Consider the following 23,243-nt stretch of genomic DNA (forward strand, 5'->3'; position numbering starts at 1 on the left):
TGGATGGATGGATGGATGGATAGATAAATACATGGATGGATGGATGGATAGATAAATACATGGATGGCTGGATGGATAGATAGATAGGGATGTGGATGGATGGATGGATGGATGGATGTGCTAGATAGATGGATGGATGTTCTAGATAGATGGATGATAGATGGATGGATGTTCTAGATAGATGGATGATAGATGGATGGATGGATGGATGTGCTAGATAGATGGATGGATGTTCTAGATAGATGGATGATAGATGGATGGATGTTCTAGATAGATGGATGATAGATGGATGGATGGATGGATGGATGGATGTGCTAGATAGATGGATGGATGTTCTAGATAGATGGATGGATGTTCTAGATAGATGGATGATAGATGGATGAATGGATGGATGGATGGATGTGCTAGATAGATGGATGGATGTTCTAGATAGATGGATGATAGATGGATGGATGGATGGATGGATGGATGGATGGATGGATTAGCACAGCCGTTTGAGTTTGACTATGTGTGATAAACAAAGAATCTTAAGCGTTGAATCTTGGCTAAAGGCTTTTGGGCGCCGAAAAGAAAAACGTTGCAAAAATGCGAATTCGCTCCAAATTCTCAGGAAATGCTCATGTTTTATTCACCAGTTCACCTTGTGTTCCTGTGATTCACTGTGAATGTCTCTCCTGCCTCCAGTCGTTTTGTGGCACTGTCTGCGGCAGAATGTGTCAGGTTAAGTTCAATTCTTTCCTTGATTTTCTTTGTATTTTTTCACCCCTGGCTGTGAGCCTGGGCTTAGGTGTGTGTTGCTGTAGTCGCTTGATGGAGCCTCAGGGGGAAACAGGAAGAACCGAATAGATAATGAATAGAATAGAGCCTTTTGGGTTCGCGGGAACGGAGTTTTCGATTTGTCAGATCGATTTTGTAGGGTGAGTGCGTTGTGATCGTGTCTGTGTGCAGCTGCTTTTTATCCCACACCCCGCCCTCCGTCACAGTGATAATTGTTGTTGTGACACGATCTCACTTAATTCGTAAGAAACAACCACGTCAGGAAAAAGCTGAGTCTTTCTATGAAAAAAAAAAATCTGTTCTGGAAAGTGCCCCCATCGGGGGGTGGGGGGGTCACAGCGTCACGTGACGTTTCACACTAAAACACATGTTACCGTGTGTGTGTGTGTGTGTGTGTGTGTGTGTGTGTGTGTGTGTGTGTGCGCACACGCGCGTATGGTATATGGGTTTCATATATAGCACACTGCTTAATACATGTCATTTGTTACTGTAAAAAAACACATATTTTCACATGCTTGTGGTTAAAATTTGAAAACGGTCGCGTGTGTTTTTTTGTTTTTTTTTCACGTGTGAATCATGTGACTTTTTTGTCAGAGGATCCATGTCCCATGTTGACTTTTCTAGGTCTTGGTGTGTGTAGACACTCTTAGAAAACAAAGCATTGTACCTTTAGGGCAGTGGTATTCAAACGTTTTCTTGCCGAGCCCCTTAGTAAACCAGGCCGAGCTGTGACAATGCGTATTCACAGTCTAAAGGGGCAGAAAGGTGCACAACTAATGGAAAAAAATCTATAATAATAATAATGATAATGAAAACCAAAATGTAAATAAATAAAATAAATACATTTTATTTTAATTTACTATTTTCAAGGGTCTACTTTTCTCCGTTTTTTAATCTTTAATCATTTTCTCGAATCCCCCTTGCAATCCCCCCGCGCCCCACTGGGGGGGACGCGCCCCACAGTTTGAGTACCATTGCTTTAGGGCTACAAGGGGTCGCAATAAGTACAAAGTTACCGAGGTGCCTTCAAAGGCTGTACTTAATTTTCTCAGTGTCACGTGTTTGCTTTGTGCTAGTGTGTGTGTGTGTGTGTGTGTGTGTGTCTGCCCTCAGTGTGTATTTTGCTGTGTTGTGTGTATTTGACATACTGTCTCCTGGTCCTCCAGTCCCCACGGCGGCTCCGCGGGACGTGGCCGTGGAGCTGGTCCACGCCAAACTGCTGAGGGTCAGCTGGACCCCCGTGGCCCTCAGCACGGTCAGAGGCCACCTGGGGGGATACAATGTAAGTGTGAAAAATAAAATTTGACTGACCATCCACTTTATGTCTTAATAGTTATCATAGATTTGATTAAGACAGTTAATGTCAAACTTCTTAAAATAAGACTCATTGATATGAAGCATTGCTGTAACACATGATTCATTAACACAGACACATCTTACTAACTTTCATTCCACAGGATTTTTTTTTTCTGCCTTCAATAAACTGTAAATCTCACACTGTATCGCAGTCTAAAATAACTTTTGCAGAACTTTACTTTCTGCGGCTCCTCAGTTTGACTTTCCATAAATGACATGTTTACACGTCGTGGAGAGGAGCTCTTCCTGTAGGCGGTAAAGCTCAGTGTGCACGTGGAGCTGGGTGTGAACGCGGGCGGCATAGCGCTGCTGATGCTGACGTGCACACACTCCATATTTGATCTGTTGTCAAACTCCCGCTTCTCCTCACGGAGAGGCAGAATTAATGAGCACACACACACACACACACACACACACACACACACACACACACACACACACACAGTCCACTTCTTGTGTTTTTATTTTAGGGTTTTTCTCTCCTCCCTCAGGTGCACTGGATGAGGAGGCGCAGTCTGCTGCACCACCACTGGGTACCAGACGAGCGGAACTCGCTGGCGTTTTTGGGGAACCGCAGCCAGGCCGCCGTGCCGGGGCTGCGGCCGTTCTCCGAGTACACGCTGACCGTCAACGTGTTCAACAGGAAGGGCAAGGGGCCGAGCAGCGACCCCGTCACCTTCCACACGCCGGAGGGGGGTGAGCGGGAAATCCGTCTGCTAGGAATTATATCGTAGATTCCACGTTAACGTTTTCCCAGCCGCCCCCTTGCCTCTCAGCAAGCGTCTCGTGCGGTCTGGTTGCCACCCGGTGTCAGCCAGCGCTGTTGATCCGCTGCTAGACGCGCAGGATACTAGGATTGCTCCCCCAGAGGGATCGATAAAATAAAAATAAAAAATAACATTTGAAAATAAAAATATACATTCTACACCGCCGTCTGTTTAGAAACTGAACACGATCAGTAATAATCAGGCAACCGAGTGAAACCTTTTAGTTTGACATTGTGTGAATTTAAAACAATATTTATAACAAATATTATATATATATGTGTATATATATTTTATTATTAATAATTAATATTCTATTATAAATATAAAAATATTATTTATATTATAATTTATAACAAATATTTAAAAAATTACAACATTGTTGAGCGAGATAAAACAGTCAATGTATATCTAAGTCTGCATCGATAAGGGGGAACTACCCTGGGTAATAACCTCTTTATCTCCATCATGGTCTCCAATGTCTGCCCCCCACCTCTGTATCACCTCCTTTCTCTCAAACTCTGAAGCACAAAATTACCCGTTCAAATCCATTTACTGCCACATCCCCTTCCCCCCCATATATTCTCTATATTCCCAGTTCCTGAACAAGTGCCCATCGTGACGGCGTCCAACGCCCTGGAGGACTCCATCTCTCTGGTGTGGGGTCCTCCACCAGAGACCAACGGCGTCCTGACGGGCTACCTGCTCCGCTACCAGCTAGGTACCTTCCCTCACACACTGTACGCATGCACACCATGAGGATGCTCCTAAACCATTTAACCCTCCAAAATCACTCCATCGCCACTTCCTTCCTGTTTTACTCCTCATTACTCAGGCCTGATGGTACTTGTCCTTTTCCACTGCAGCACTGCATTATGGGTAAAGTGGAGGAGAAGTGTGTGTGAGTGCAGAGCCACTATGGAGTAAAGCACATTGTTGGAGAGAGCCGATCCACTCAGCCAGCGAGTGTGTGTGTGTGTGTGTGTGTGTGTGTGTGTGTGTGTGTGTGTGTGTGTGTGTGTGTGTGTGTGTGTGTGTGTGTGTTTCTGTATCTGCACGTGTGTGGGTGTGGGTGTGTGGGTGTGGGTGTGTGGGTGTCTGTGTGGTTGTGGGTGTGTGGGTGTGTGGGTGTGGGTGTGGGTGTGTGGTTGCGGGTGTGTGGGTGCGGGTGTCACCTCCATATCCTCTAACATCACACTGGGTTGGAACCAGCACCTCCAGTTCAATTTCAGTACTTGTACCCGAGTGAATGTGTACAGTACTCAGCGGTGTGTGTGTGTGTGTGTGTCTGTGTGTGTGTGTGTGTGTGTGTGTGTCTGTCTGTGTTTGTGTATGTGTGTGTGTGTTTCTGTATCTGCGTGTGTGTGTGTGTGTCTGTGTGTATGAGCGGTGTGTGTGTGTGTGTGTGTGTTTCTGTGTGTGTGTGAGTGGCATGTCTGTGTGTGTGTGTGAGTGGCATGTCTTTGTGTGTGTGAGTGGCATGTCTGTGTGTGTGCGCGCGCGTACGTGCGCGCGCCCGTGTGTGTTTCTGTATCTGCACATGTGGGGGTGTGTGGGTGTGTGGGTGCGGGTGCGGGTGTCACCTCCATATCCTCTAACATCACACTGGGTTGGAACCAGCACCTCCAGTTCAATTTCAGTACTTGTACCTGAGTGAATGTGTACAGTACTCATGTCATTTAGCGTCGTCGTTCTCAACCTTGCGTCACATCAAGGAACCTCAATTTGATTTGCATTAGACCTTGGAGATTAGCACTGGAAGATTTTGTTTCTCGGACCCCCATCGGAGAACATTCTCATAGTTAGGTTATGATTTAGCGTCTACGCCAACGTGAAAATCAGCTCCTGTGTCGCAATATCGAAATTGCAAGGAAGCACTGATTAATCAGCTCCAGCCGTGATACCAGGTCTGCTCCATCACAATAAACGCCAGTTTCACACCTAAAGCCTGAGCTGGAGGTAAAGCCGCGATACCACAGTTGTACGTTTGTGACAAGTTTTTTTTTAATCATTATTAATTTGCAGGATTGAAGGCTCGAAGGGAGGAGGGGAGGGGAGGGGAGGGGGGGGCGGGGGCGGGAGTAGGCAGGCAGGGAAGGAGGAAGGGAGGGAGGAAAAATGGAAGGAGGGGAGGGAGGACAGGATAAGACCGTTTCCCGTTTGGGTTATCATTCCGAACGGCCACAAGATGGCGCATTGGCGCTGACGGTGTCGGGAAAACGTCCCTCGCCGCCTCCTCCTCTTTCATGTGAACCCCTCCCGCGCGGGCGGCGGCGGCGGCGGCGGCGGCGGCTTCTCTCTCTCTCTCTCTCTCTCTCCTCCGTCGTCTCTCTCCTTTTCACCCCTCTCCTCGTTTCCTCCCAGAAAGGGGGGGGGGGGGGGGGGCCGGGGCGTCGTGTTCGCTCGCCCGTTCCCACTCCCCCCCCCCCCTCTCTTTAACGGCTGACATTTTGTTTTGCGCGAGACGCTCCCCCCCGCCGCCTCGGCCCGAGCGCCCCCCCAGCGGCTGTCCGCCCTCCTCCGCCAGACACCGCCTTCCTCCGCCCCGCTCCCTCCGTCGCACCCCCGTGTTTGCCCGGCATCAGATCGGGGTGTTTGACTGATGTTACCGCACGGCGGGACCCGCGGGGGCTGAAGGGGGCTGAAGGGGGCTGAAGGGGGGGCCTCAGTGTCACAATCAACAAGCGCATTGAGCGGACGCACCAAAGGGCGCCGTGCGGAATGGCTCGTGGAGAAAGAAAAACGTTGATTTAAACGCGGATGGGGGCGACTACCATAGGTGTCATGTTTATTTTCTTTTTTTTTTTTTATGAATTAAAGTCGCTTTTAAAAAAGGCCTTACAGCACCGGCTCGAGGGAGAGGTGTCGCTTTGGTGAAACTTTGGTGGGTTGAAAAATCAGGAAGTATCGAAAATAATAGAACAGAGGTCCGACTTTGGTGGATTTTGGACGAAATGTCCAAAATTCGCAATTAATTCAGGTCATGGGGACATAAAAAAAACCATACTGTGTTGCAAATATGAAATTGAAATTGTGTGTTTTGTCATCTATGTCATTGCTGCTGCAACTCTGGAATTCCCCTTTGGGGATTAATCAAGTATCTTTATCTTGATCTTATCTTAAAAATATATTTCCCTCTTTCTCTCTTAGACCCCTCTACTCTGAGTCTTATCTACGTACGTCCTATGACCTCCAGTTTGTGGTAGAATTTAGAAATACTTTTGTGCAATATTGGCTCATTAAGCCACATTGAGCCCTCTATTATTTTGGGCTTTTTCGGCCTAAATGAATGAAATTAAAAAGAATCAATATTTTCTCATTTGTTGAATCAGTGGTAGTATCCGGTAGTAGCAGGTAGTGGGTGAAATTTCAAAGATTTCGATCAACGTTCAGAGGTGTTTTCCCCACGTTTACGAGCGAGAAATGATGCGAATTAAAAGCACTATAATAAAAAAAGAACAACTGCTCTTATTTGGAAACCGCCAGCAATAATAGACAACAATAATAATGAACGTTTTTTGAAATTCGCAAAATGCGAATAAAAATAGAAAAAAACGGGCACGATTCAAAACGCGCACATGACTCTCCACCGGAAGGAATGGACTTCCGGTTTGCCATCGTCGCCTGTTGACGTACTCGGTGTGAAGCCCGGCTTTCGTCACCCAAATCCCTCGCAAGCCCCCTCGCGTCTGCAGGAGAGTCGGGGACGTTTCAGCGAAGCGGGGGACGACGGGTTCCGGTGGCACCGCACGCCGCGGCTCATCATGGATGCCGCTGCGCTCCTCCCTCCCTCCTCCTCCCTCCCTCCCTCGCTCGCTCCTGCTACCTTTCCCTCCCTCCGCTCCTCACGTTTGCGCCGCCCCTTCCTCTGCCCCTTCATGTTCCTGCCGCTCCGGGTCCTCCTGGCGTCCGGCGTCTTCTCCTCCCCCAACTCCTGCCCTGCTCTCCGCTCCGTTCTCTCTCATTATTCCTCCGCCACGTTCCCCCCCCCCCCCCCGGGGCTTTTTCCGCCTCTTCTCTGGGGTTGTCTGGCTCCTTCCTTCCTTCTTTCCTTCCTCAGACATTCTTCTCCCACCCCCCCTTCCTTCCTTCCTTCCTGCCGTCCTTCCTTCTTACCGCTTCCCTCCCTCCTCCCTTCCAAACTTTAATCCCCTCTTTCTTTCTTCCCTCCCTCCCTGCTTCCTTATAACCTTCCCTCCTCACTCCCTCTTTGCCTCACTACCTTCCTTCCTTCTTTCCTCCCGCCACTCCTTCCTTTATTCCTCCCTCCCTCCCTGCCCTCATTCCTACTTTCTCGCTCCCTTTCTCCCTTTCTTCCGTCCTTCCTCCTTCCCTTCTCCCTCCCTGCCTTCCTTCCTCCTTCCCTCACTCCTTCCTTCCTTTTCCCCTCCCTCCCTCCCTTCTTTGAAAGAAGTTATATTCGTCCTTCCCTTCCTTCCTCCCTGCCTTGCTCAGTTCCTCTCTCCTTTCCTTCCTTCCCCCCTTCCTCCCTTCCCACTCCTCCCTCTCAGCTTCCCTTATAACGTAATTCCCACCCGCTCACTTGCCACCACGCCTCTGTTTGTGCACAAGCAATCATCTCCTCGTTTTTTCACTCCCTCTCTCTTTACCTCAAGACTCTCACCTTCACCTTCATCTGCTGTCGCTTTTTAGATGTAAAATCACGAAGCCAAATACCTTTGCCCACTTCTTCCGCAGGGTCTCGCCATCGGCACAGACCGTTGTGCAGCTGGACCAGCGAACCAAAGGTTCACTCGCACGATAAGAATCGACATAACATCCCCCTCTCTCTCTCTCTCCCTCCCTCCCTCCCTCCCTCCCTCTGCCCTCCTCCATAGTTAATGCCACCGAGCGGGAGGTGGAGGATCCGCGGGAGGTGAACATCAGCGGGGCCGACACCACCCAGTGGCTGCTGCGTGGTCTGCAGGGCGGCGCCCTCTATCGCTTCCAGCTCAGCGCCTGCACCCGGGCGGGCTGCGGACCGCCCCGGGCGCAGGAGGCCCACGCCCCCGCCCGGCTGGGTGAGTGGATGGAGGCGGATGGAGGAAATCGATAGCACTTCGAGTTTGGGGGAGGGGAGGATGAAAGAGAGGGAGAGGTAGGGGTGGAGAGAATGGGTGGAGGGTGGTATGCAGGTCATGCTGATTTGATGATCTGATGAAGCATGACTCCACTGAGTAGAAACGATGTGTTGTGAAGGCACATTTTAAAGGATGCCTTTGTTACGGTGACGGCACGTCCACGCAGCGCCCCCCCTGGGGGGAGCGACATATCCGTTCCGAAATTTCCAACCACACTTTGACGACGGGTCCTCACAGTCTCATTTGTGGAACGTTTCATTCTAAAATAGCACAAAACACACTAAAAATATACTCAGAGATAAAAAACACAGATATAAATAATCATATTTGAATTCCAAATAATATTTTTAATATAATAAATTAATATTAATAATATAATTTTATATTTTATTAATATGTGTTGTGTGAACAAAATAGTGATGGTAATACATTATAATAACAATATTTTATTCTATAATAATTGTTATGCAACTTCCATGACTCTATATACGGACATGAAAATAAACAGTATTTTTATTTTTAAGTTATAAAAAAAACATTATCACATATAACATATAACATATAACATTATAACATAATTTTTTCATGTAATATGTTAATAATGAACTTTAAATTAAATGTTTTGAGCTTGGCAAGTCTATGTTTGATAGACTTCATCAAATGTCGTTGTTGAGCTGTGTTCTTGCCCAGGGCCAGGGAACGAGAGAGGGGAGGCAGGCGGAGGCAAAACGGCGCCGGTTGGCGCGTATTTATTAAAGGTTCGAACGAAAAGGTGGTTCGTGGGCCAAAGGGAAAATCATAGGCTCGCTGGCAAACAGGGGGAGAGTCCGGAACGTGGGCGCTTATGCGCGCTGCCGGCGCGTCGCGTCCGGTTCGCTGCGCCTCGTGCTCGTGTTGTCGGGTCCGATCGCGTGTCCCGCAGAAAACCTAAAGTGCTTCCTGGTCTGGAATCGGACGAATCAGTGGAGCCCCTCCGTTGAATCGCCCGATCGCCAGCAGCCGGGCGGCCCCCCGGGGATGGGAGCCATGGCGCCACAGCCCTGGACCCAAATGGCACTCCTCACATGGAATGACTCAATAACCAATCCGTTGCCTCAACGTGTCTCCGCAAAATGTCTGTTTCCTCTCCGCTTTGTGGGCGGGGCTGGTGAGAGCCATTAGAGGTGTTTGTCAGGGAGCGCGGCCGAGTGGATGGCTCGGTTTGGCGAGATCAAATGTCTCCGTCGCGACGCTCTTCCCCGGGGGCGCGTGGCTCACGCCGCCGCCGCCGCTCTTCTCCCCAGCGCCGCGGGCACGGAGCGCCGGGAGACGTTAACGGGGTCCGATGGAGTGACAAGGGAGAGAGGGGGAGACAAAAGTGCACACGTTGGCTTGGCGTGTCCAGGTCAGCGGACAGAGATAGGAAGGAGGGTGTAGTCTCATATAAATATCATGGAATCATTGTGACGCATGAAGACCCCAGGCGCTGCAGAGTTTTAATTTAGCTTTGGACGTCACATTCCGTCGCGGGGGGTATTTATTTATTTATTTGTTTGTTTTTTTGCTGTGATGAGCTGTTTTCTCGCATAGGAAATTAAGTTGATTGAAAGTCAGCGCCTTTTCAGAGCGCAGAAAGCAAGTGTGTGTGTGTGTGTGTGTGCGCGCGCGCGCCTGCGTGGGTGCGTGCACTTTCGATTCCCCGTGCCTGTTGGGCAGGTGTCATGCACCTGCATCTACATGCGTGCGAGAGTTGTTTGGGAAGATAGTGACGCAAAGAGGGAGGTGGAGGGTCGGACGGAGAGTGGAAGAGAGAGCGAGAGGGAGGGAGGGAGAGAGAGAAACATCAACGGGGAAGAGGAAGGGGGGGGGGGGGGGGAAGAGAAAAACGGCAGAAAACAACTAACAGCCGTGGCAGAACAATGCGGCAGGCGCGGAGAAATCATCTATTTTTCCGCAGCAGGTCTCATGAGATAACAAAGCAGCAGCGATAAAGCGTCTCACAAACTAGACAAAAAGCAGAGAGGAATGTCTCTCACCAACAAGTCAGGCAGAGAGAGAGAGAGAGAGAGAGAGAGAGAGGGAGTAAAAAAGGAAAACGAATAACCGGCTCCTCCAGAGATGAAATTATTGACTCTCGTGTTCTACATCGAGAACACCCGAGTTGTGTCCGTGCTCACGATTTTCTCCTTCTCGCTACATGCGTGAAATGTCGGGAATTTAGTTAATGACACAATTCTCTGTCAATGTTTTTCTCCTTCTCCGCTTGATTCAGACGGGAATGTACCTATGTATGTATGTGTGTATGTATGTATGTGTTTATGTATGTATGTATGTATATCTGTCTGTCTGTCTGTCTGTCTGTCTGTCTGTATGTATGTACATACGTACGTATGTATGTATGTACTGTATGCATGTATGTATGTACGTACGTATGTATGAGGCTGGGTGAAATATCGCTATAATATTCATAATCACGATATGACACTATATATCCTGATCGGTTTTGGTTATCGGAAAATAATTGCGATAAATTTCAAATGTTGTCTTCAACAGTAATAATAATAATGATAATAATAACTTAACAATAACAATTTGTATAGCCCCTTTCGTACTAAGCAAGCAGCTCAAAGTGCTTTACATTAATAGAATCCAATCAAATAGTGACAAGAAAAAAACAAACAAACTCAATGCATGAACCGTAATAAAAAAGCTTATAAAGATTTTAAAGCTGCATTACAGCAAAGTCAGAGTGAGAATTACACAATGACAATCGTATAATTATATAATCATTATCATACTCAAAATCATAATCATAATACATTATAGTATAATCGTATTGGTATAGTCCACTTCAGGGGCGTCTGAAATTGTATGACAAGATTCTTCCAAGCATCAATGTGGGAAATATATTGTAATATTTACGAATACAGGTAAGAAGGATATAAAAATGTTTCAACCCCGCACCGACCTCTTTTGGGGATTCCATGTCTTAATCGGGGGCTCAGACCGCCCAATCCCCCCTGTAATCGAACGGTGAGCAAAAGCAATACATAGATATTTATACCTGTTCTTATCAGTCAACGTTCATAATATCCATATTAATAATGAATGTTTCATAAGTATTTCCTGTGTCTTAATATCTAATCAAGGCATCAAAAATATCATGAAATTATTGATACCAAGATATTCGTTAAAAAAACATTGTGATATTTCATTTCGGCAATATCTCCTGTGTGTGTGTGTGTGTGTGTGTGTGTGTGCGTGTGTGTGTGCGTGCGTGCGTGCGTGCGTGCGTGTGTGTGTTTCTGTATCTGCATGTGTGTGTGTGTCTGTCTGTGTGTATGAGCGGTGTGTGTGTGTGTGTGTGTGTGTGTGTGTTTGTGGGTGTAGTGTGTGTGTGTGGGCGGGCGTGTGTGTGTGTGGGCGGGCGTGTGTGTGGGGTGGGTGGGCAGGCGGTGGTGCGTGCGTGCAAAGAAGAAGCCTCCGGGGAAGCTCTCTGTGGATCTGTAATCTTTTCCTGTATTCCAATTACTTTCTCTCCCTTCTTCACGATCTGTCCCGGGCCCCAGCTGTGGCCCCCGCTGAGAACAGTATGTATCTGTGGCTCCGTCGCCGCTCGCTCGTTAGCGGTAGCTTAGCTGGTAGCACACTGTAGCTGCACGTTACACGCTCTATCTACATCTCTGTAGAGTCATGTTTAAAAGTCGGACCGAAATCGAAAAACACAGATATTTCCTACCATCGCTCATCCCATTGCTCATCAAGCACTTTGCCTTTTCTCTCCAAAAGTATAAAAGTTAGGAAGTGCTATTTAAATTTTCCCTTTTTTTAAAAGAGAGCCCCCTCGTTAATTTGAGGCTCATTGAGGTACAACCAATCAGATCACTGCATCACACTACAAAGCCGCGCCCACTTCATTTATATGAATGAGGGGGGGGGGACCGCTCCCTCTCTCTTCTGGAGATGGTTGAGAGTCATTCTGGATAAAAGTGTGTATGTGTGTGTTTCTTAATGCCTTATAAATGAAAAAATAAAAACTTAGGACTTATTTCTGATTTCGGTCCGTCTTTAACTTTTAGTTTGTCGTGGAAGCGGAGTGAAGGTGGACATGTCAATCATAACTTGTTTGTTCATCTTTGTTTAATAACAATTTTTTTTGCCAGACAAATGCCAGCATATCTGCATTTATTGACACAAATTACATTTTTATTTTAGTTGGGACTTGAATTTGGCTCTCTTTACCCGAACCCTGCAATAGTAATACTCACTTTTGGATGTCCTGCACTTACTGCCACTATGACAAAGGTCAACAAAGGTAATAACAATAGTTTCAAAGTTTGAGTATTTTTTTTAATGCAGCTCAGGAGGTAGAGCTGGTCGTCTAGTAAATTAAACCTTGCTGGTTCGATCCCAGGCTCCTCCTGCTACCAAAGCTGTAGTGTCCTTGAGCAAGACACTTAACCCCTAATTGCTCCTGATGGCTGCGTCCGTCGGTGTTTGAATAATTGTAAGTCGCTTTGGATAAAAGCGTCTGCTAAATCCAATGTAATGTAATGTAATATTACATAATCGCGTGATTGATCAATTGTACAATCACGGTGTTCCCATCCAAATTTTCAGGGGAAAATCAACGTTTAAAATTTCTAGAATGTCGAAATGAATAGAATGTGAATTGGATGCATTTCCCTCAGTCGGGTTTAAGCAAATTAAGTGCACAGCAAGATTGTTGTGCCTCCAATGTTCTACGGCAATAGATAAGTGCTTCCGCAGTAGATGTTATTACATTATTAGAAGTTCACGGCATAAGACTAAAGTATTGTGACAGTTCTAGCCACAAATTCTCTTTTTCATTTCAAAGCTCTTTCCAAGACAATGCTACTGAGCGCGTGCACACACACACACACACACGCACACACACACACACACACACACACATTGATATAGGACGTGCTCGCTCACACACACACTGTAGATGGGTACAGCACTCACACACTCATGGCATTCTCTGCAGTTTATCTGAGTGAATCTGACACCTTCAGGAACTATGGGATGCCAGAGCCGCAGTCATTCAATCTATTCCGATTTCTCCTGCTTGGCGGGGGCGTCGGCCACAAAACGCCGGCTTTACCGCTCTTCAGGAGAAGGGGAGGAAGAGGGGGAAGACGAGATGCGACGTCCCACCCGTCGTATCCACATCTACCCTTTACTCCTCGAAGGACCCAAATCCAGCCTCGCTCAATTAAGTCCGCGGCCCCGGCGTTGCCTTTTGAACGTTCGCCTTGAAAGGTTTTCAATGCCGCACCGTTTCTTTCTCGGGCGGCTGCGGGTGGATCCTATTTGCCTCCGCTAATCCTCGTTTCTCCTGCCATCTTCCCTCCCTTCTCTGTCCCAACGCCCTCCTTTCTTTCCCCTGTGACTTCTCTCTCTATCAGTTCCAGGCCTTTTGAACATAAGCTCCTATGTGAGTGACACCTTTGCCAAAATCAGCTGGATTCCTCGAGCGGAGCAGCAGGACTCGCAGCTCTATGTGGCTTATAGAAATAACCGTAAGCTACTTCCCCGTTTCGCCCCTTCCGCCTTGTTTGGCGACAATCACATTTTCTAAGACAAACTATGAAAAACACGGCGTGCATCGTGCTTGAGTGCAAGTGGGAAGGATTTACAGCGATGCAGGGGAGAAAAAAAATTGTAATAAGCCTCCTGTCTGCGTGAGCTCACACCTTCTCTAGAGCTTCGTTGTTTCTATGGTTATGTGGATTTCTCAAGTCAGAGATGTAAACAATGAAAAAACACCTAAAAATACTAACATCCTCCTTTCTTTCTTCAATGGCCCACACCGGTGTCAAATTGACTTTTAGCCTGTTTAACAGTCAGCAAACACATTTTGCCTTCCCCTCCATTTTCCTCATGTTCACGTCTTTATATTGATTTTTTTTTTTATAGTTGTTGCTATTTTTGGTTGTTAAAACAATGACACTCACACCTTTTCAAATTAAGTGAACTGTCTGGAATTGAAATGAACTTGAAATTAAATTGGAATTTGACTGTCTTGAGGGCCGTCTCATGATGACAGTCTTGTGAGGACTATCTCTCGAGGAGTGTCTCATGAGGGCTATCTGATGAAGACCGTCTCGTGAGGACTATCTGATAAGGACTGTCTCGTGAGGACTATCCACAAGGACATTCTTGTGAGGACTGTCTTGTGAGGACTGTCCCATGAGGACTGTCTCGTGAGGACTGTCCCATGAGGACTGTCTCGTAAGGACTATCTCATGAGGTCAATCTGGTGGGGACTGTCTCATGAGGACAATCTCACAAGGACATTCTCGTGAGGACTGTCTCTTGAGGACTGTCCCATGAGGACTGTCTCATGAGGACTGTCCCATGAGGACTGTCTTGTGAGGACCTTCTCATGAGATCTATCTGGTGAGGACTGTTTCATGAGGACTATCTCACAAGGACATTCTTGTGAAGACTGTCTTGCGAGGACAATCTTGGGAAGACTGTCTTGAGATAACTATCTTGTGAGGACTGTCTCGTGAGGACTGTCCCATGAGGACTGTCTTGTGAGGACTATCTGGTGAGGACTGTCTCATGAGGACTACCTGGTGAGGACTATCCCATGAGGACTATCTTATGGGGACTGTCTTATGAGGACTATCTTATGGGGACTATCTGGTGAGGACTGTCTCATGATGTCTATCTGGTGAGGACTGTCTCATGAGGACTATGTGGTGAGGACTGTCTTATGAGGACTATCTCATGAGGATTATCTGGTGAGGACTGTCTCATGAGGACTATCTGGTGAGGACTGTCTCAAGAGGACTGTCTGGTGAGGAGTATCTCATGAGGACTATCTGGTGAGGACTGTCTCATGAGGTCTGTCTGGTGAGGACTGTCTGGTGAGGACTATCTGGTGAGGACTGTCCTATGGGGACTATCTGGTGAGGACTATCTGGTCAGGACTGTCTTATGGGGACTATCTTGTGAGGACTATCTGGTGAGGACTGTCTCATAAGGACTATCTGCTGAGGACCTTCTCATGAGGACTGTCTGGTGAGGACTGTCTCGTAAAGAAGATCTGGTGAGGACTGTCTGATTGAGACTGTCTCATGAGGAGAGGCTCATGAGGACAGGTTCATGAGGACAGGTTCATGAGGACAGGTTCATGAGGACTATTTCATGACGGCTGTTGAAAATTGGGTTTTGGAGATAGAAATGTGATCCTCATCAGGACTATGATCATTAATGTGCGTGCTGACTCGCAAACAGGTTAAAACTCCCAATTTGACACCGGCGTGGTCCTTTCCAGATGGCATGAATGCTCACGCTTCCCGGTTGTGCGCCTCTTGTGCTTTGCCGTGTAGGTGAGGGTATCTGGCGGATTTCGGAAGCGGTAAACACGTCTCAGAGTTTCCACGTGATCAAGGGGCTCGAACCGGCAACGGTGTACACGGTGCGCCTGCTGGCCAAACGCCTGGTCGATAACGCTAGCATTTTCGAAGATGTTATCCAGACCAGAGTCAAAGGTGAGATGAGAGCTGACGGTCGGTACAGCTTAGAGAGTAACATCACTGATCAATCGACTCCAGTCTGAGGGGAGATGTGTGCACTCACTCAGGCCCTGTATATACTGTAAACCCATCTGTTTTCCACCCTGTCATACACAGTATAATGTATAGATTTGACATGTATTTATGCAAACTTCAGAATGTGAGCTTTTGATACAGAGGTTCATTGTTTATTATTGATTCTTTAAGGTTATTGTGTATTGGCCTTCCATGTTGTAGTTCGTTTTGGGGCTTATTTTACTGTATATTGTATTTACTTTCTATTTTTTTTTTTTTTTTTTTTCAATGTATATTTCAATGTTAGTCTCGTTCCTTGTCTATTTCCTCTTCTTTCAGAAGGGTTGAATGAAAATGTCATATCACACAAACCTGGAACTTTTTGTTCAGTGAAGAAGAAGAAGAAGAACAGCAACATCAAAAACAACAACAACAAACAACAGGGGCAGCGTCTGTTGAATGTTTTGACTGTGGCTTTCCCTTTCGCCAGGCCAGACCAGCCAGCATGACAGCCTCTCTACGCAGGGCTGGTTCATCGGGACCATGTGCGGCGTGGTGCTCCTCACCCTCACCGTCCTCATCGCCTGCTTCATCAAGAGGAACAAAGGAGGAAAGTACGCAGGTACGCCGCCGCCCCGCCAGCGACCCGACGCCTCCCCCGGGGACAAAGGTCAGTGCGTCTTCGGGTTCGGGAGCCATGGCGGTTCACTCCCAGCAAAGTAAACCACAGCGTCAGATCATGAATCAAAGGTTTTGATGATGGGGAATTTGTGTTCATCTTATTGAACATTGTTTTTCAATTTTTTCAACGTTCTTCGATTTTTGTTTTACACACAATAAATATTTGACAAATAATCATGAGTAGTGGATATTACGACCATTAATTCAAAAGGCTAGAACAGTTTAGCACAAAATTGCATTACTTTACTGTAATGCTTTCACCACTACGAACAGTCCTCACTCTCAAAGTGCAATTTTGCTGCTATTCTGGCTGGGAGCCATGAACTAGTGCAGCCTGGCAATTTTTATCTTGCAACACAAAAGGTAACTCCCATTTTCCATTTTTTTTTTAAGTGAAATTTGAAATTATGTCCGAGCTCTCACGTTATATCGCGTGGCTTTGGTTTACTTCCTAAACGACTGAAACTGGAATGGACCTCAACCCTAACCCTAGGTTTTCAGAAATGGTCGTTGCATACGTGCATACGTCTTGCGTGGCATGCCGCCCCCATCGCACCAAATCACTTTTCCTCCACAGTGAAGAGTCTGGTCCGGCTTGTCCAGCCTCTGAATCTCGTTTCCCATTTCCCCCCGTGGCTCGGTGCACAGGGCTCGATGGCTCTGGTTCCACCGGTTCTGCTGGTGGCCCGGGGAGGCGAGGGCGTGGAGGGAACCAGAGGCTTTGTTCCAAGGCTCTCCACCTCTCGCCTGGCTCTTCCCCCGGCTCCAACCTTCTGAGCCGCCCGGTATTGGCCGCTCGGCCGCCCCAGCGTCTCCTCTCTTTCCTCTCACCTCGCTCCTCTTCCTCCTCTTCTTCTTCTCCTTCTGCCTGCGGTAGCTTTTGACATGAAGCGCTGAATATTTCATCAGTCCCCCTTCCAATTTCCCCCTTGCTCATCCTTCCGACACTTTTCATCAAACGCGTCTTTTGCCATTTTCATGACAACACGTTATTCTTTTTTTCTCAAAGCATATTTACACAGAACCGCTCTCAGAAGGGAGAGCGGCGTCAGATATTCGGCTCGCTGAAGACTTTCCGTGGTCACACGGTTATTTGATATTGTTGTTTCAGCTTGACTTTTTCATATAAAACGCAGCAATGCAGAACCCTCGATTCTTCACACCCACTCAATATAAATATAACTTTCGCGCTAATTTCCCACAGAAACTCCCGTCAGGCAGTGCAGGGGAGGCTGATCAAAACATTTTGATGTCGGTGCCGTGCAGTGAGTATTACGGCATTGATAAGAAGTAATACGGCATCTGAAAGATGCCATAATACTCATTGATTCCGGCGGCAATACTGTACTTGAAGGCCTACTTGCATAAAATGGTGTACTCAACGGTATATTTTCCACCTATTTTTTTTCCGATCTTATTGTCCACACAATACTTAGAGTAGTCTTAGAATATATAATATACTTACTGACTGTAAATCGTTTTTTGGTACCAGTACCTTTTATTTTCATGTGCCATTAACCTGGTTATTTAAACAGGTTTTAGTTACATCTTTGCTATGAATTTCTCCACGGGTCCTGTCCTATCTAGTTCAGGGGTTCTCAAACTAGAGTCTTTGGCCCACGAGGGGTCCATGAAAGAAATGCAGGGGGTCCACTGCAGTATTTTTTAAAATATTATTATTAATATTCTTGTTCTTCTCCTGGTTCTTCTTGTTCTTCTTCTTCTTCTTCTTATTGTATTTTTAATGTTTTTATATATATATACAGTTTCAAAAAATGTAAATCATTTTTATCATCCATTTTAATTTTTAAAATATATATACTGTATATTATTTCATAAAACAGAAATACTCACTGGGAAGATTAGACCTTTTTTTTGACAGTTTTAAGTTTAATGTTAATCCACTCAGCAGTTTATTATAGGCAGATAAAATATGTACCTTTTTTATCTGCGCTTTTTTTTTTGCCACCCCTCAGGGCCCCAAGAGCAGTCTGCCAACCCCTGATCTAATCTAATCTAATGTGATAAAGCATGAACGGGTAGTTGAATCCATCTCTGAATAGTCTGTGCCTGTCCTACCTCCCCCTCCTCCTCGTCTGCAGTGAAAGAGAAGGAGGACCTTCATCCCGACGCCCAGTCCCAGGACGTGAACGACGACACCTGTGAATACAGGTAAGCCAGATGCTGTGCCAGGGTCTCAAAAAATTAAAGAGCAGCACTCCAAAGTACGCCACTGTTGTGGTTGTGGCGGATGTAATAGAGGAGGAAAGTGGATTGTCACAGTAACGTTGATGTGATGTGATGTTTCTCTTAATCCCACAAAGCAATCCTTGCAGGCACGGGCTGTGCCAGGATCGGCCCCGGGGCCCTGGCTCTCCGAGCGTTAGCGTCTAGGTAAAGGTGGAGTAACCGAACCAGGGTGTAGTTAGTACACAGTGCAGCTTCCTTCCCCTTGTAGTTTTGTACAAATGTGTTGTGGTGTATTTGTGTTTAGAGTGTGAGTATGGTCACATACAAGAAGTGTATGTGATTTGCCGAGGGGTGTGTGTGTGTGTGTGGGTGTGTGTGTGTGTGTGTGTGTGCCCGTTGTGTATATTGTAAATTATATTTATACGTGTACATATTCGCTGCTACTGTTGATGTGTTGCATGTTCATCATCTGCACAATGACAAATGGTTAGCAAAAAATATGACAAAATTAATTGGAAAAAAAATGACATCCCTTTATGAAACTAATCACATTCTCCATCACTAAAATGAAATAGTAAGATAAATCAGATGACTAAAAATGATCTTTTCCAAGATGGAACACCAAAATGTTTATTTTGAAACCATAATTATACATGCATCCATCCATCCATCCATCCATCCTTTCATCCACCCATCCATCCATCCATCCATCCATCCAAAATACAGTGAGGGAAAGACCCTCTTTTTCAAAACAAGGAAGAAACAACACAAATAAAGCAAAGAGTTCATTTTAAAAGGTGCATCGCAGTGCGTTCCATGAATGCGGGACACAAAAGTCAAATGTAGACTTTGGAAGATTAAAATCATTCTTCTAAAAATAATTTGTATTTGTTAGTATAGTATATGGTATTTATTGAATTAAAAAAAAAGATGGGTGCTATTTTTTTTTTTTTGTAGAGCCTGTTTATTTATTTATTTATTTATTTTTGAGTGCTCGATCACCAAAATGTTTCCAGACGATTTCAGTTGAGTTTTGGCAGCAAGTCAGGGCTTCACTTTACAGAGCATCACCTTGGAGGCTGCACTGACGGCACGAGGCCACAGGTTTTTCGATGGTTCCATGGAGCCAGAAAACGTTGACGTTTTTACCTCATTATTTAAAATTTTCAGGATACTATTTTCCCCATTCGTTCCGAGAATATGAACTCATCATGCACGCGCCGATTTTGTATCTTACATATCTTACGTATCTTAAGTAAGTAGGTCCACAGTGCCGCATCTAACACGGTTGCCATTCCAATTCACTCTTACCTTACTTTCTTATTAAAGTGGATGTGCATTTGTCTGTGTGTGTGTGTTTGTGTGTGTGTGTGTGTGTGTGTGTGTGTGTGTGTGTGTGTGTGTGTGTGTGTGTGTGTGTGTGTGTGTGCATATATATATATAGTATATAAGTATATAAAACTGTTTAAACATGCATGGCAGAGGTAGTGGTCCCAAAACGCTCCTCTCTTATTGGGGCTTGCAGGCAAAAATGAACATCTTTCATGTGATACAATCGCTCTGTTTACTCCTCTAAGCTGCCATGGGGACAGTTTTGGAGAAACCGTTTGAATTCCCGTTTGTTTGGCAGCTGCGTAACAGCATTTTGAGAGTGGTGCGGTTTTTTGGAGGGTTTTCCTTCAAGACCTGCAAGAAAAATCACCTAAAACAGTCTGTTGTGTCAACTTTGCTTCTGTCCGTCATCACTGTGTTCAGAGAATCGTTTTAATAGTATTTATCAGACGCTTGTCAGAAGCATTCTGTTAACAGGGTGACGTGCACGGAGTCTGTGTCATCTTGAAGCCTAATATCAACTAATCAAAATAGATTTTAGGATTCAAGACAGCTAGAGAGTAAATTTGTGTTTTTTTGTGCGTGTGTGCGTGTGTGTATGTGTGTGTGTGTGTGTGTGTGTGTGTGTGTGTGTGTGTTTGGTGAGCTGAACAACGGTCTATACCAGTGTTCCCCATCAAAATTTCTGCCACATCCCATTTTTCACAATTAAATAATCCCACAGCAGGACACCACTATCCTTTTAACCACTAAAAATGTCAGAAACATGTAGGACTGTGCTTATTTTTGTGGACGTACTAGTAGAGATTCGTTTGTAGCGAAACTCTTTGAAATGACTCGGGAGTCTGGAGCCACTCCAACAAATGAGTGGATGAGTGAGTGATATTTCAATTCCCAAACTGAAAATAACTGTCTCTCATTCATCATCCGGGAAGTCCTCCCTCGCTCACCGTGCGTTAAACCCACTGAGACAAATCAACAAAGAGTCGAAAAATGGAACGACTGTTACTGAGTCACTCGCCAAGAACCGAATCTCAAAACAGAGTCGAACCTTTCATCAGTATTGTCACTTTCAGAGTGAAACTTATTCTGATGAACACAGAGTTGGTATTATGTCTGGAACTGATGAATTACATAAAATAGTGCAGCCCTGCAATTTCGATCTTGCAACTCAAGCTAATTTCCCCTTTTTATTTCGTGGAACTTGAAAAATGTTCACTGCTCACCTGGCAAGCTCTTAAGGCAGACTAGTGAGGTTGAAAAGCCTTGGTCTGGTCTTAGACAATTAAAAAAGAGAGAGAAAGCAGCTTCCCTTTCAAATTCATTTTCAGGTGAAAAGGGTCCAAATCCTGCATCCTGCAGATGTTCAGCTGCCGGTTCCTGCTTTTGTTCATTCAACGTTCTCTGTGATTTATTACATGTTGACTACACTGCCTACCAACACCTCCACCCAAACTATGTCTTGTAGCCTTGTGTTTGCTTAAAGGCACCGCACTGGCCTTTTCAGTGTTTTTTGGCAGTGAGCCTCCTCTCCGCGCATGTCTCTGCGCGTCGGGGGAGCAGAGCTTATTATGTCTCTGACAAATTTTCTTTGCTGAGCGTCTTGAACAGAATAGAACAGCACAGTTCTAAAATAAATCTGCTGACATTCTTGCACACATCATCAGTGATGTAACCTGGAGTCATTCAGCGTTTCAGGTCTTTTAACGATCATACACCCTCATTAAGGCACGAGTCTCAAGGGTAAGTTCACTAAATGATCGCATGGCATTTGCAGCCGCTAAACTGGCACAAATAACAAGCAAGCACAAAAATTGAAATCCAATTCACAAAGCACCTGCAAACAGTGAAATGCACCGCTAAGTGCGCTGCCATGCAAATAGCGTCTCGGTGCGACGGTGCTATTTGAATGAATACATTTAAATTTGGTATTATTCATACATTTGGTGCAAAATTGGCCCCTTTCTATTCAATAAGCCTTGTTGCAAAAAGCGTGAAATTCACAAACACCGGCGCTAATATCCACACACAGAGTGAAATTATTTGCGTCTGCAAAGAGCTTGTGCAATTGAAGCGCATTTATAAGGGGTGTCCCACCTAGACTTTCCAGTGATCTGTTAATTACATTTTAACATTATTATTATAATTATAAATATTATTACCGTCACATCATCTGAAGGTAGTGGTGCCTTGAACGGGGCAGTCCGTGGTGGTTTTCAAAATGCACTCCAAAAGCAACCTTACACTTATTTATTTAATATTTAATATATATTGTCCAAAAAGGGTGTTGCAAACGTTGAAAAAACATACAGTTTATATAATTCCTATTCAACTCAAAACATATGGAAAAAACAACTAAAAGTTAGGGAGTAGGGAAGTAGGGAATAGCAATATAGTGGCCAAAATTGGCATTGAATCACAGATGGCATTGAACTTCATAGGACCATGGACAGCTTCGCGGAGCGGTGCGGTGCCTGCACGATCAGATACCTGTCATTGCGTGTGGAGGCAGAACTGCCACAGTGGCGCCTGAACAGGGCCTCTCCGGCACGGGGAAGGGATACAGAGGTCCGAAGACCGCCATACCACCAGTCCTCTCCCGACTGGCAGCAGCTGCACCCAGGATGTCCAGCAGAGGACCAGTGGAGAAGCTGCTACAGCAACCACCACGGGTAACTGCTTGCAGGACCACCCAGCAGCCAAGCCACCCCTCCAAGCAGTTGCCATAACAGCCAAGCCCGGCAACAACTCCACCAGCCAGCACCGCAGCCCGAGACCCCAGGCGCCGTAAGGGAGGAGTCTGCTTCGTTGCCCTGAGGGAGGGTTGCCCATGGACGTGCTGTTCTGGGGAACCAGGTCTCCAGGGAAGGGGGGCCTTTTCTGTTTTGTTGGACTTTTTTCTTTGTCTAAGGTATGAGAACCCTGTTTCAGAGTCCAGGCATTTTTTTGTTTTTTTTCTCTGCTTGGTGGTGGGGAGGGGGGGGGGGGTAGGCTTTGGCCAGGGATTCTCCTCTCCTCAGTTGGGTGTTTGGGGTATGTGGTGTGAGGGTGGTGGAGCAGCCACACCTGTCTAGGTAATTGGGCCCAGGAACATGCTGGTGCGCCTGTTGCTCGTTAGCATAATCAAAGAGCAACAGGTAAAACCCCCATCCCCACACACACAGGGAAGGCGCCCTTGTCATGGCATGTTTTCCATCTGCTCTGGGCTTGTTGCATCTTTCCCACTCTCTACAATTAAACTGGTGTGTTTTCAACCCCATTGCCTGTGTCTCTGTCGCAGGGGCCCGAAAATGCTACTCGGGTGGCGTGTTGCAGGCGGAACTGCCACACTATCATTGATATAAAACAATAAAGGCAGGTAATGGGAATGTTTAAAAGTTACAGAATAATATAGGGGTCAAGTTAGTTTGGTGAACATTAACTTTGAATAAAAAAAAATATAACTTAAAATTAAAGGATTAACTTGAATTTTGCATTTTCCAATTTTTTTTATAAATTAATGTTTCAAATTTTAT

General features: G+C 45.9%; 1 protein-coding gene across 2 annotated transcripts in view; it reads left to right on the plus strand.

The window, feature by feature from the left end:
* The window catches only part of LOC307241785 (neural cell adhesion molecule L1-like protein), a 63,645-nt gene that overhangs the window by 30,200 nt on the left and 10,202 nt on the right, over positions 1-23,243 (plus strand). The window contains exons 20-25 of one of the 2 annotated variants that reach the window (XM_080016009.1): positions 1,944-2,059; positions 2,625-2,829; positions 3,496-3,618; positions 7,736-7,918; positions 16,016-16,195; positions 18,309-18,378. In XM_080016009.1, coding sequence (XP_079872135.1) covers positions 1,944-2,059; positions 2,625-2,829; positions 3,496-3,618; positions 7,736-7,918; positions 16,016-16,195; positions 18,309-18,378 — 877 coding nt within the window. The remainder of the gene's footprint in view (positions 1-1,943; positions 2,060-2,624; positions 2,830-3,495; positions 3,619-7,735; positions 7,919-16,015; positions 16,196-18,308; positions 18,379-23,243) is intronic. The other variant, XM_080016010.1, reaches the window with a different exon arrangement.

Source organism: Zeus faber, assembly GCF_960531495.2.
Source record: "Zeus faber genome assembly, chromosome: 15".
NCBI classification, from domain to species: Eukaryota; Metazoa; Chordata; class Actinopteri; order Zeiformes; family Zeidae; genus Zeus; species Zeus faber.